This window comes from Canis lupus, chromosome 21, assembly GCF_011100685.1.
Source record: "Canis lupus familiaris isolate Mischka breed German Shepherd chromosome 21, alternate assembly UU_Cfam_GSD_1.0, whole genome shotgun sequence".
Lineage (NCBI taxonomy): Eukaryota > Metazoa > Chordata > Mammalia > Carnivora > Canidae > Canis > Canis lupus.
In genome coordinates this window covers 6,690,809-6,705,232 of record NC_049242.1, presented here as the reverse complement: position 1 = coordinate 6,705,232, position 14,424 = coordinate 6,690,809, and the positions used below count along the sequence as shown (strand labels likewise).

Below are 14,424 nucleotides of genomic sequence, written 5' to 3'. Positions count from 1 at the left end.
GCACAGACACAATCATTTTCTTGTTCTAGCCCACTGGGACAGCTGCCCAGATTGGGGTCACGACCTCTTGGAGAATTTGGCATTTGGGGGCATACAGACTCAGCCCTGGGAAGAGTAAGATCAGGGCCACTCAGAATCAGTATGACCTTCTACTCCTGCTGAAACAACAATTGTGGGGCGCCTGGGGAGCTCAGTTGGTTAAACATCTGCCTTCAGCTCAGGTCATGATCCTGGGTTTCTGGGATAGAGCCCCACATCAGACTCCTTGCTCAGCAGGGAATCTGCTTCTCCCTCTCCTTCTGCCTCCCACCCCCTCTACTAGTGCTCTGTCTCTGACTTTCTGTCTAATAAATAAATAGAAAGAAAGAAAGAACACTGTCCTGTTCCTCAGGTTCCTATCCATTAACAGAGGAACATTAAGAGTCAGTCATTTTCATCTCTACATTAGCATCTATACAAATTCATGTATGTTTTCTTACTCCAAGCCAGCAAGTAGGATGTTGACACAACCATGAAGCAGTGCTTACAAATCAAACATATATGTTATATGTAAGCTGCTTATGAACTGCTGACTTCGTCCTCCTTTACACCAGTAAGATAAAGAGCTGGGATATGAGGTTTTAATTGAATCAGAAAGTGGGAAATAAATAAAATATGGCAATGGTGCCTATTAATCTCCTTGAAGTTTCCACAGGGATAGGCACAGCCAGAAGCCTTCATTTCTATGGAAACTATGAAAGGCAGTTTGGACAAAGACTGGCTACATTCTGAGAAGACTGAGTTCCAAAGCTGGTCAGTTGAAAGGCACGTTTAGAGCTCAGGAGATGAAGTCTTGGGTTACCCAGCCCTGGCAAAAGTATCTTGCAGCCTAGGGGGCTGGGAGGATGCCTGGATGTCCCACCTGTTTAGGCCACAGGGATTCCAAAGAAATCCAGCAAGGCTTGTGCAGGTGGCAAAAGGCAAAAACACAGGTAGAAGAAAATAGGGAGGGGAAGAATATGCCCACCAGGAAGAAGTTCCTGACACCCCATAAGTGGGATGGCACCTCTCCTCTGCAGGCCCAGAGGTGTCCTGCACTTGTCTCCACTGCACCAGGATCGGGCTATTGTAATAGGCTGCTTACTTACTTTCTTTACCACTATATTCCTCATCAAGGGTAAGGGTGTATTCAACTCACTATTGTATGAACAGCTTCTAGCACAGTGCCCAGCCCTTATAACAACAACTACTACCACAGGAACAGCTAACCCTTATATAATAACAGCAACTAACATACATTGCATTTGGAGTGTGTCAGGTGCGCTATAAATTCATTACATCTACTAACTTTTAAAATTCTTAGTGTTTGCATTATATTCATTTTATAGACAAGGAAACTGAGGCACAGAGAGTTCAAGACACCTACCTGTCCTAGGCCACCCTGCTGGTAAAAGGCAGAGCTGTGCTGTCTGCTCCAGACTCTATTTTTGGCCCTGTAATAATGTACTCTGTGAAGATCTTTTGCCTCAACAGGCCATGGCCCTGTGCTTGTCCTCTTCCCTGGGACTCACTCTCTCCAGGGCCTCATCTGTCTCTTCAGTCCCAGCTATTACATCTCTGCAGGTGATTCCCAGATCTGTGTCTGTAGCCCAACCTCTCTCTTCAGTGTACTTCCAATCACTAAAGACATCTCTGCCTTTCCAATAGTTTAGTCAAGTGGCAGATACCTAATCAAATACTAATAAATCATTCATTCTCTCAGTCCCATCCTACCTCTCTACTTCCCCTCTTCATGTGCGTGCACATACATGAATCCTCAAAGTCCATACCGCCTTCTCCTTAGTAGTGTATAGCTAACCAGAGGCATGTGTCATACAATTAACCTACTGAATAGCTGAGTAAGTTACTCAAGTGCCTTTCTCTGTTTCTACCAGCAACCCCTCAGCACACGGAACAATTGATAGGTACAAGTATTTACCCCTAAGAAAAACCTGAGACCCGTTCTATAAGGAAGAAACTATGTAGAGAGGCCAGGGCTTTCAGTGCAGGAATTTGCTGTTCACCTCAGAGTAAATCTTTCTATTTATCTGTAAGGATGGAGATGTGGGTGAGGGTTGTCTGCTTCCCCCAAACATAGTCATTCACTTAACATACTCTGTACAAGTATATAGAGGTCACAGACAGCCCTTTTCACTTGGGAACATATATGGTGGAAAAATGGCAAAACCTCTGCCAGCATCTCTATTAACTGACCTACTCTTTCATAAATACAAAAGGAAACCCAGGATGACAAGCTTTTTTTTTTTTTTTTGAGGAAAATCAATAGGTTAAAAGTGAAAGACCAAGGTGAAAAAACGAAACAAGAAACACATTCAAAACTAATTCCAAAAAATAAAAGAAAATCCGACCTTAGAGGAAACAATATTCAGAAAAAGGAAAATATAAAACAATTTTTATTAAAATGCTCAGATATTTGAGAAGCTATTACATCAATGGAACATGAATCAGCTGCTAGTATATAGGACATTGAGAAAATAATTGATTGGAAATTTAAAATGTGATTTCTGCAACAAAAATTTAATAGTAGGGCTGGATGATAAAATTAAGGAAATTGTTGAGGACATGGAACAAAAGAAAAAGGATATAAAACACAAGAGAAAAGACACGAAGCACCAAACCAAGCATCCAACATGCATCCCAGAAAAACTGAATCTAGTACATGAAAGAGGACATAATTGAGGAATTAAAAATATATAAATTTCCCAGGGTCCCTCCAGATTCACATCTTCCAAATGAAATGTGACCTTAAAAGCTGAGAAGAATGAAAAAAGATACATATACAAGTTTGTCTGTATAAAATTTTACTAAGAATAGATACTCTTAAAAGCTGCCATTAAAGAAAAATTAAGCACACATAAAGTAGGTCAACTACAAAGGGACAAATATTAGAGGGACTGCAGACATTGTACCACCAGTATTGGAAGCTAGAGTATAATCCAGCACTACCCAGAAAGTACTGAGAAAATGGAGCCAATGACAGTATGCCCATTGGCATGGCTGTCCAAGGGAGGGCTGGAGAGAAGCAACAGATACAAGCAGAGCATCTGGGGCCCTCCATGCAGAGGGAAGGTATACGCAGAGCCATACGGAGCATAGGGCAACAGCACACTCAGCGAAAACTTCGGTTTTCACATCTCCCTGCAGGTACACAGCTGCTGTTGCACCATCTGCCTCAGGTAAGCATCCCAGTCAAGAAGCTCTCTTGGTGTATTTTTGTATTGAACCCTCTTCCTCTTTCTGCCAGCACCAGGAACACGTAACCCATTCCAACTTCAGCATGTTCCAGAGCGTTTACGATGAGACAGGGTGAATCCAAGGTTAGTCTCTTCTAACTTCTTAGTTAGAAGAGATTAACCTTCTCTTAGTCTTCTGGTGAATCTCCCAGGCATTCCTCTCTGGGATATCATAGAATCCACACGTGAGGCCCCTTGAACCCACTTCCTGCTGTAGTCATTCACCATGGGAACTAAATTCATTTCAGAATCACAACGGGTCAAAGAGTTTCTTTCCCATAGTCTTTCTGAAAATATGAGGACTTCCAATTTATTTGGAAATCGAGGAAAGAAGTTTTTTTTAGCTTCATTTAAGAACAATGTGGATTGGAGGCATGTCTACAACAATAGCAACAGAAAGAATTATTCCATGGATGCAATGAAAAGGTGTGTTAGATGACAACTATACAGGGAGTTTATAAAATAATTGGCCCAAACTAGAATTTGAAGTCAAAGGACTCCAAGATGACTATTTCCAAGAAAAAAAAATGGATTTTGCTTAACAGATAGCATTAAAACCTGAAATAACTTGTAATTTGCTTTTAAAAAAGCACTTATTTGGGATCCCTGGGTGGCGCAGCGGTTTAGCGCCTGCCTTTGACCCAGGGCGCGATCCTGGAGACCCGGGATCGACTCCCACGTTGGGCTCCTGGTGCATGGAGCCTGCTTCTGCTTCTCTCTCTGCCTGTGTCTCTGCCTCTCTCTCTCTCTCTCTCTCTGTGACTATCATAAATAAATAAATAAAAAAACAAAAAAATAAAAAAGCACTTATTTCTCTCAACAAGAAAAAAGGAAAAAATTAGAGACTCCAGGAGAAACAAACAAAGTGTGAGAAAAAATCCCAGTGGAAAAACAAAGATGAAGCAAACTAAAATGACATGTTTTTGAGCAATGATGGAACATAAGAGAATTCATTTGCTCCATAGGCTTGAATATTCTTTGAACTGCATGGGATTGGTGACATATGATTTAATTAATATTTGGTTCTGCAATAAGTGAAAAATATAATATTGGTAGTGATTATTTTTTAGTCAGTCTGTAGACAGAACATGAGACATAATTATAGGTACAGAAAAGAACTCAAGTGGTACTTGTACAAATGATATTCTGTAATTGACAAAAGGAAAAGTAGATGTTGCATTGGCTCTGATGTGCCCATTACCCCTGCAATGATCATCCCAGGTTTATCGAACCAGAAGTACATACTTGAGTATTATATCATTTAGTTCAGTTCCTTTTTTTTTTTTTTTTTAAGATTCATTTATTCATGAGAGACACACAGAGAGAGGCAGAGACACAGGCAGAGGGAGAAGCAGGCTCCACACAGGGAGCCCAACGTGGGACTCAATCCCAGGTCTCCAGGATCAGGCCCTGGGCTGAAGGCAGCACTAAACTGCTGAGCCACCTGGGCTGCCCTACAATACCTTATTACATGCCCTGCACATGCCACTCATTGCTCTAGGTCAATGCAATCCCTATCAAAATATCATGGACTTTCTTCACAGAGTTGGAACAAATAATCTTAAGATTTGTGTGGAATAAGAAAAGACCCCGAAAAGCCAGGGGAATATTGAGAAAGAAAACCATATCTGGGGGCATCACTATGCCAGATTTCAGGTTGTACTACAAAGCTGTGGTCATCAAGGCAGTGTGGTACTGGCACAAAAACAGACACTTAGATCAATGGAACAGAATAGAGAACCCAGAAATGGGCCCTCAACTCTGTGGTCAACTAATATTTGACAAAGGAGGAAAGACTATCCACTGGTAAAAGGACAGTCTCTTCAATTAATGGTGCTGGGAAAATTGGACATCCACATGCAGAAGAATGAAGCTCTAGGTCTTAAGAGACAATGTTGAACATGTCTACAATGCTGACAGGTAGCCCTCGTGGGGCTCATAGGCTAATGTGGAGGAAAGTGCAAGTGAGCAAAATTCATCCTCTTTGACAGCAGAGAAATGGCAGAAGGCTCGTCTACAATTACGTTAAAACCAAAACAAAAAATAGACTTAGAAATGGTTAAAAATGGGGCACCTGGGTGGCTCAGTTGCATCTTCCTTCAGCTCAGGTTATGATCCCAGGGTCCTGGGATGGAGTTCTGCATCAGGCTCCCTGCTCAGTGGACAGCCTGTTTCTCCCTCTCCTCCTTGCTCCTGCTATTTCTATCTCTCTCTCAAATAAAATCTTTTTTTTTTTTTTTTAAAAAGAAATGGTTAAAAGTGCTTGCCTCTAAGAAGACTGATCGGTGAGGTAGCAGAATTTAAGAAACTAGTTTTTCACTTGACTCATTTTGCACTACTTTGAACTCTTCTAAGTAGAAGTTATTTTAATAATTACACTTTTAAAAAACTATAATAATGCTATTTCTAACCAGCACAATCAGGGTGGCTTACATTAAGCCTAAATGCTTCATAAAAGACCTGATGTCAGGGCTTTATGATCCCAAATTTTGTGCAAAGAATTTGAAATGGTGCAGCTGGGAGCCATTTGACTCAATACACATTGAGAAGATTTTGGTCCTATAATTGTACATCTGGATATTTTAATAGTGGTATGATATAAAATAAGCCTCTAGAAATATACTGTGTTGCCCCTTCTGCTTTATTTATTGCTATAAGTTGACTATTAGGGATGCCTGGGTGGCTCAGGGTGTGATCTTAGGGTCCTGGGATCGAGTCCCACATTGAGCTCCCCTCAGGGAGCCTGATTCTCTCTTTGCCTATGTCTCTGCCTCTCTCTCTCTCTCTCTCTCAGTGTTTCTCATGAATAAATAAATAAAATCTTTTTTTTAAGTTGACAATTTTTAAAGCAATATATATATATATAATATATATATATTATATATATATATAAAAGCACTGTGAAAAACTGTTTAAGAAAGTACCTACTTGTCTATATACAAAAACACGTGTTTGAGTAGTTCAACCCCTCTTACAGCACGTATCTAATAGTATGTTAGAATCTAACCATCTTGGGCAACAATGACCCCTGAAGAAGGGTGTCCAGAGGTCTATTTTGTCTGACCCCTTCTAAACCCTCTTGTCATTCTCCCCCACACTACCTACAGCCGGGTCCTCCATAGCTCTAGGACTCAGGGAGCAGGAGAGGTCATGGGGAAGGATAGTGGTAGGAAGGGGGTCCATTTCAGGATGGAGTGATGTGAGAGAGAATGAAGGGCACTGAGACAGGCTGGCTCTGGTCTGGGAGAGATTCTGGGGGCATCAGATTTGAGATGAGCAGTAAGGGCAGGGAAGAATGGTTCTGCTCCAAAGGCAGGGAGAGGGCATGGGGTCAATGAGAGAGATGGCATGGAGTTTAGAGAAGTGAACAGAGTGGCTCCAAAGGGAATGGCCAGAAGGACAGCAAGGCAGGGGTGTGAGCAACACAGCCAAAGCCCTGTGGTGAGAGAGATGCACTGTGGTGATTTTAGCAGTCATTGCTCAGGAAAGAGTGGGCATTATAGGCCTGCATAGGAGGACATGTGGTCTATCTTGAGGGGCTTTGGCTGCATGGTCCAGGAGCCAAGCTCGCCCCAGGGATTCTGTGACATAGAATGAACTCATAGCCATAAAGAATCTGATCAATGAAGCATGAAAACCACTGAAGGACAACCCCTGATCTAGGCTGTGCTCAGTTGAGTGTCTGTTCTGTGGCCTACTTCCTGGCAACCTCTGTTCCCGTCCTTAGAGTGAATGTACTCAAGCAATCATTTCTGCCTCCACCTCCAGTCTGTCCCAAGACACTGGGCTGGGTCACAGCTCCTGGACACTGAAGAAACAGAGGGAAAATGTGTCTGTGCCTGACCATATGAATCAGAACCATAGTGATTTCAGGAAAAGGAGCTGCCTCCGCTGGCCCACATTTTCAGAACTCCCCTTCTTAACCCTGCCATCTAGGGTGGTGGCAACTGCCAAGCACTGTTAATTCAAGACCTGTCATCAATCTTCTCCTCTGCAGAGCTCACACACAAAGAACCATGAACTGTTATTGCCTTCTCTCTGCTGTAGGAAGAAATATATCTGTTTCCTTCCACCCTGAGCTTCCTGAGAGTCGATGTAACACGCCATGGGCTTGGGAAACAGATTGACCTAGGCTTGAGTTCCAATTTCACCATTTTCTAGCTGTACAGCCTGAAAATTTTCTTAAGTCATTTGAGATTTAATTTTTAAAAATTAACTACTCAATATTACCTCATTGTGTTATAGTGAGAATTAAATGAAATATTATGCATAAAGTACTTAATTCAGAGTCTAACACATTGTACAAAAATGTATACATCTTTGTTCTCCCTTGCCTAGATATAGCTAGTGTCGAAAGTATCCTTGCCCTTACTTCCTGGAAGAAAACTCTGGGACTACAGGAGCCAGCTGACTTCCATGCCCCACAGGTAGGCCCACACCCCCTTGTCACTACTGCACGTTCTAGGGAGTGATTTTCAGGAAGATTCTCCCTTCTTTCTGTTTACATAATAAGCATGCTGCAAGCAAGTGGCAGTCTTTGGCTCTTGTCACATCTGCCTTGAGTTGCCATGTTCCTTGACTTTGTGCAGGGGATGTAGCTGGATGTCCAGTTCCTGCTAACTCATTATTAAGGCTGGGTCTCAATCCAGTCCCTGGACTAGCTTCCCAGGGTTGCTCCCAGCTCCCTCACCAATCCAGTGGAACTAGTACACCAAAACCTCAATGCCAGCTTTTCCCTCTCTGGCCTCACCCCATGTAGGCACTTATCTCCTTCAGCAGCTGGAAGAACCCCAGATGTGAGAGCAAATAAGTGTGCAGGACCATTCTGGCCTCTAACTGGAGATCAGCATCCCAGATTCAGAAAGACTTGGGCCCCAGATATAGCAAAGGCTCTGAGAAGCCTACTTCTTCCCCTTTTTTTCTCTCCTCTTATCTTATTCTATTTTTTAGAGTTCCCAGACACTGAGATACATACTTTTTATCAATGACACTGACAATTTCAACATAACCTAGTGGTTGAGAAGACAGGCTTTAAATTTGAATAGAACTAGATTTGAATTTCATACCACAATTTACCAGCTGTGTGACCTTGACTAGTTACTTTATCTTCTCATCCAAAAATGAATATGGTAGTATTTATAGGACACATTTTTTTTTTTCAAAATTTGGTTGCAAGTAAAGAAATCAGACTCTGGCTTAAACAAAAAGGAATAGTTTCTTTCACTTAACAAGAGCTCTGAAAGTGGTGACTAATTATATTGTTTCAGTACTTCAATATTTCCCTGATTCTTTTGGTCTTTATGTCATCCTTAGTGCCTCATGCTTGCAAAAAGGCTGCTGTGGATCCAGATACCATATTTATATAAAAGGTACCTATATCTTTCCTTTTAACATGAAAATAGAAGTCCTCCCAATAGGCCTTGTGCTGGACTTTTCTTTAGGTCCTACTAGCCAGAACTGGGACATATGGCAACTCTTTTTTTCTTTAAGATTATTTATTTATTTGACAGAGAGAGAGCAAGCACAAGGAGTTGATCAGAAGCACAGATCATTTGGGCGTGTGACTGACATCTGAAGTGGGGGTGGGAGGATGGAGAGGGGCAGTCTTATGGGACTGAACCCTTAACCTGTGAGATCCAATACTATCTCCAGGTAGATAGTGATAGAATTGAATTGAATTGCTGGAAACCCAGTTAGTATCCCCAGAGAACTGGTGGTGATCATTAGAACTAAGTCTGAGAACCATTTTACCAAGTAAGAGGGAAGTACGGCTAAATGGTAGGGAACCAGAGAAGTTTGATTTGACACAGGGCTATAGTAATCAATTTAATAATATTTGTAAAGTACTTAGCACAGTGCTAGACTTTTAAGTAGTGTTTAATGAATTACAGCTATTATTATCAATAAAATATAAATTGCCAAAGTTAGTTGGTCATATCCTATATGTAATTAAGTACAGTACTTAGAAAATGATAAAATTGATAGCAGAACTCAGCTGTACTGATTTCTGAATGTCCCCCAGCCCCACCAGCTTAGCACTTGTTTTCTTTCATTCTTTAAGGTATAAAAACCAGGTACCAACTTTGCATGAGGTTCGAGGCCAAGTATCAGCAATAATCCTTCTCCCAGACTCCAAGGGGTTCCCAGGTCTCAGAAATTTAGTTTCCATGCCTTTTGTGCCCATGTTCCACCTGCTGGAGCCCCAAGCCCAAGCTCCTATAGACCCATGGATCTGCCCCTTCTTCCCCGACAAAGTCAGAAACCATGAGAATGGTTTTAACTTGGTTAAGCGAAGCACAGTAAATTGTGCCAAATCTACAACTTCTGTTTTGGATTTTGAAACCCTCTGAACATAAATGTGAATGAAGCAGACATCCAAAGAGCTAATGGGGAATCTAGACAAAGCTCATGCTTCTCTGGGGTACCAAACAAGAGCTTCCCCAGAGTCTGTCAACGCTTCATTACTGAATTCAAATGTATATTCTTGAATACCAAGAATGGGCTATTCGTAAACAGATCTGTGCTGGACCCCTACAACACTTTCCAGGGCTCATTCCAAACCACATCCTCACTCGCATTAGCAACAAAGTCCTCAAGGCAAACCTCGTTATCTTCAATTAATACAGGTGTTAGGACCCATGAAGTGCCATAAAGTTCCCAGTGTCAGGCCCTGTGCTAGGCACTTTATACACATTCTCTCATTTAATCTGCATGCACTGCCAGATAGGTACTATTATCTCTAGTTTACATATGAGCACTCTGAGGCCCAGAAAGAGTAATTTACCGAAGGTCACACCGAGTTGACGGCAAAGCCACAGCTGAAACCTAGCCTCCAATTTCCAACCCCAGATATCACAAGTACTGCCTCCTGGGCCATGGGGTCCCTCACTACATGCGTTCTCTGGGATAAGGGTCCTGCTATGAACCTTTTTATGCAGTCTGAGTAAAAGTTTTCTACAGAAAGATAGTATTACTGAAGCTATGAATGTAGATTTCAATGGCCTATATTTTCTATAATTGCATGTATAGAAATTACAAAATTGCATTAAGTGCCTTACTTGTGCTACAATTATATTTTTCTTTCCCTTCCTGTACCTCACCACCATCAGCCCATTTTGTACTCCTTTTTTCTGCACTGGAGAAGCAGCTACTGGAAGCAGGGTTAGAACAAGCTTGACCACAGGATTGCAAAGAATCACTGAAGTGGTGTTTGCATTAGTCCCAAGTGCTGGCCACCTCATCTCAACTCTCCCTAGAGGAAGAGACCCTGTAAGTCCCAAGGACACATCCGGAAGAGTATTGTGGAGAGTGAGGTAAGAATAAGGATGCAAATTACCAAAAGCCTGAAAAATGGCTGAGAGTCAGAACCCTAAATCTGGTAAATATTAAGAGGAAATGAAACAAAACACATCCTGAAATGCAGGTGGGACAGACCGGTGTCCCCTTACCTTGTTCCTGATGCAGAGATTATAGAACAGGAGTGTGACCTCCCTTGGATCCTGGGAGGGTTAGAGGGGCCTGTGCCATATGGAGAGAGAGGGGAACCAATTCACTGTGTCTCGTGCTCAACTGAACTGTTGCTACCTACTTGGTCTGACCAAGTTGTGAGTACAGCCTCCTTCCCCTTCCAGTGCATTAGGAAACTGAAGGGAGCTCCTATACCAGGAACTGAAAGATTTCTGAAATTATACCCTGCACTGTCTTATCCCATTCTACTTCATTTTTTTAAAAGATTTTATTTATTTATTCATGAGTGACACAGAGAGAGAGGCAGAGACACAGGCAGAGGGAGAAGCAGGCTCCATGCAGGGAGCCCGATGCAGGACTCGATCCCAGGACTCCAGGATCATGCCCTGAGCCCAAGGCAGGCGCTAAGCCGCTGAGCCATCCAGGGATTCCCCCCCACCCATTCTATATGTCAATGCCATGTCAGAAAACAAGTGCCTACCTCAGGATCAACGTAGAACAGAAATACCCAGCGGATATGCTAACACTCTATAACCTCATAGGGTCATTCTCTCTATCATGAAATTTTAATACAAGAGTTCTTGCAAGAAAATTCAGTCCTGCTACTCCTGAATGTCCCAGTGTCCTGTGATTGTCCTCTAGTCTTTCTGGAAAGCAGGGTCACATGACACCATATTTGTTTCTTGTCAGGACTATGTCAGGACTTGCTGATAACATCAGCTTTCTCTGTGCCAGCCAGGTGGGTTCCTGCTGTTCCTTCCTGGAGAAGGGAAGCAAAGGGGCAGATCTATGAAGCACAGAAGATTTGGGACAGAATCACAGAGCCCAGAAAGCACAGCCACAAGCTGAGAATCCTCTCTTTGGTGGGTATGGGAGGAAGGAGATGCAGAAATACCCATATTCCTAATTTGAAAAAGACTAAAATAAGCAGACCTATGTGTCTGGGTGAAGTATGATAAACTGAGTGTCAAAGACTGTGAAAAGGAACATGACTTGGTTCATTTCATTATCAATAATTCACTTATACAGTCATTCACCTCTCATCCATTCATTTATTCATTCATTCCACAATTGTGATTGTGTACCTGCTACAACCCTAGAAAGAAGGCAAGGAGGATACCTGGGTGGCTCAGTGATTGAGTGTCTTCCTTTGTCTCAGGTCGTGATCCTGGGGTCCTGGGATCGAGTCCCACATCAGGCTCCCTCCGGGGAGCCTGCTTCTCCCTCTGCCTACGTCTCTGCCTCTCTCTCTGTGGTCCCTCATGAATGAATAAATAAAATATTTTTTTAAAAGGCAGAGAAAGACCCTAGGATATGAATACAATCCCTCTGCTCTATGGTAAGAGCTAAATGTATCCACAAAGAATTCACCTTATAGATGCTCTTTCCTCTTTTTCTCTCTCCTACCCGCATCCTGCAAAGGTTTGATTTCTTATAATTTGCCTGAGCTTTACTCATCCACTCTCCAGAGCTCTGGAAACACTATCTAGAGCACTGCTTAAACAATGATGATGAAAATGATAATAACAGGCAACACTTACTGCTTTTTGTATGTCCAGCAATGTTCTAAGCATTTTAATAACTTATTTATACATCATAAGAGTATGACGAGCTAGGTACTATTAATATGCTTATTTTCAGAAAAGATAGTCAAGGCATTATGAAATTAAGCAACTTATGCAATGTCACACTACAGATATGAGGGAGAACTGGGATTTGGATGTAAGCAGTCTTGCTGCAAAGGCTCTAGTCTTAGCCATTACACTATCCATACAAGAGATGAAGTGTTTGATTTTAGAGAAAACTTAAAATGTATACAGTTTCCTTTGCTAACTTGAATGATAAGATTTTAAACATGTTATAGTGGTGCTAGTGGAAACTATTGGAAACCTGTGCTAAGCCCAGTCATTAACAGCCACTCTTGAAGCCAGGCTGTGTTTAGTTTTCCACCGGCAGGGAAGAAACAGATTTTCCTAAGAATATGTCAAAGTCTCACAGCTCATTAACCATGGGGCCAAGGTTCAAACCTGTGCCTAGTACATGGTCTTCAATAAATACTTATTGAGCAATGAATAAATAAATGCATAAATAAAATGAAAAAGCAAGTAAGCCAACAGGTAGGCAGAGCTGCATAGCCCAAAAGTTCATGCTGTATCCTATGTACTGGTGGTTTTAAATTGTGTGCCACAAAGGATAATGTGGAGTAGCTACCTGCAAGTGTGGAACCCAGGCCTCCTATTCCTGCTTCTAGCAGAGCATCTCTGCTTCTATATGTTTTAGGTATTGGAAGACAGGTGTCACAAAAATAGCGGCATAGGGAGCTCCAAGTATCTATCCCTCCACTGAAGAAAACGTTAAGCTGGCAAAAACATTCAGAATCAGGAATGTAATAAAAAGAAGACTCGCAACAACCAGGGGAATGAATGAAGCAGCAGCTGCTAAATTTTAGTAAGAGCATGTGGCATTTTTCTTATCCACCCACCATCCCCCAAACCCTAACTTGGCCAGCAGCCATGGCGATGGACTCATATCCCTGGTGGGACAGCTTGCTAATGCCAGAGGGGAAATTAAAACTTTGTTATCAAAGAACTGTCTGGTGGTTCCCTAAGTGATTGGCTCAGAGGCTGCCTTTGTTTTTTGTTTTGTTTTGTTTTGTTTTAATAATAAACTTATTTTTTATTGGTGTTCAATTTGCCAACATACAGAATAACACCCAGTGCTCATCCGGTCAAGTGCCCCCCTCAGTGCCCGCCACCCAGTTACCCCCACCCCCCGCCCTCCTCCCCTTCCACCTTCCACCACCCCTAGTTCGTTTCCCAGAGTTAGGAGTCTTCCATGTTCTGTCTCCCTTTCTGCTGCCTTTGTTTTGATCCTCCTGGAATTTTCTCAGACAGTATGGCTTTCTGGACAGTGTTTGTCAAAAGGATTTAAAGTCATTTTATAACTCCTGACAGTCACCTGGGGAAGGGATGGAGAATGAGACAAGCAGCTGACAGACCAAAAAGTTAGGATAAGAGGAGCCTGAGGAGAAAGATACCTGAAGGAATAAGGGCTTGAAAGGGCTCCCAGGTATGTCAGGGAATCTGGGGGGTCATGTGCATGCCCAAGACTGAATATGTACTCAGAAAAAGCCTGAGGTGATCCTATGCTTATATCTATGGTTGATCTTTGGGCTCCATGTAATAGGAGGTAAGTGTTAAGGCAGTTGTAGATGGTCTGGCTAAGCATAGAAGGGCTCTAGTTCAGAAACAATCTATAAGGACTGCAAATACCACAGAGTATTTTCCATTTTGTTTTCTTTTTGGATTCAGAGCACTTAAGGAAATATCACTGGATGACTACCGAGATAATAGAAGGCATGACCACACATCACAAGAAAAACACTGTGCAAAATCATTTGGAAAAGTCATAAATTGGGCAGCCTGGGTGGCTCAGTGGTTTAGCACCACCTTCAGCCCAGGGAGTGATCCTGGAGACCCAGGATCAAGTCCCACGTCGGGCTCCCTGCACGGAGTCTGCTTCTCCCTCTGTCTGTGTCTCTGCTTCTCTCTCTCTGTGTTTCTCATGAATAAATAAATAAAATCTTAAAAAAAAAAAAGAAAAGTCACTAAATTAAGTGGATGATTGCAGCTCACAATAAGTAACAACAGCAAATCATGGAAAAGGGAAAGCATATGGTTTATAG

The 14,424-nt window shown here is 42.2% G+C and overlaps 1 protein-coding gene across 3 annotated transcripts; it reads left to right on the top strand.

The window, feature by feature from the left end:
* The first annotated feature begins 782 nt into the window (after positions 1 to 782).
* LOC102151931 lies at positions 783 to 13,294 on the top strand. 3 transcript variants are annotated; one of them, XR_005375345.1, is made up of 7 exons: positions 783 to 1,156; positions 3,184 to 3,215; positions 7,611 to 7,699; positions 8,586 to 8,641; positions 10,382 to 10,585; positions 11,475 to 11,602; positions 13,020 to 13,294. XR_005375345.1 is itself a non-coding variant. In XM_038568137.1 (6 exons), exons 1-6 carry the CDS (start codon positions 885 to 887, stop codon positions 13,054 to 13,056), a joined length of 690 nt encoding a protein of 229 aa, XP_038424065.1. In that variant the 5' UTR covers positions 783 to 884; the 3' UTR covers positions 13,057 to 13,294. The 3 variants fall into 3 exon arrangements, 2 of the variants coding, with proteins under 2 accessions (XP_038424065.1, XP_038424064.1); XM_038568137.1 differs by lacking the exon at positions 11,475 to 11,602; XM_038568136.1 differs by lacking the exon at positions 13,020 to 13,294 and having other exon boundaries at positions 11,475 to 11,684.
* Positions 13,295 to 14,424: the final 1,130 nt, after the last annotated feature.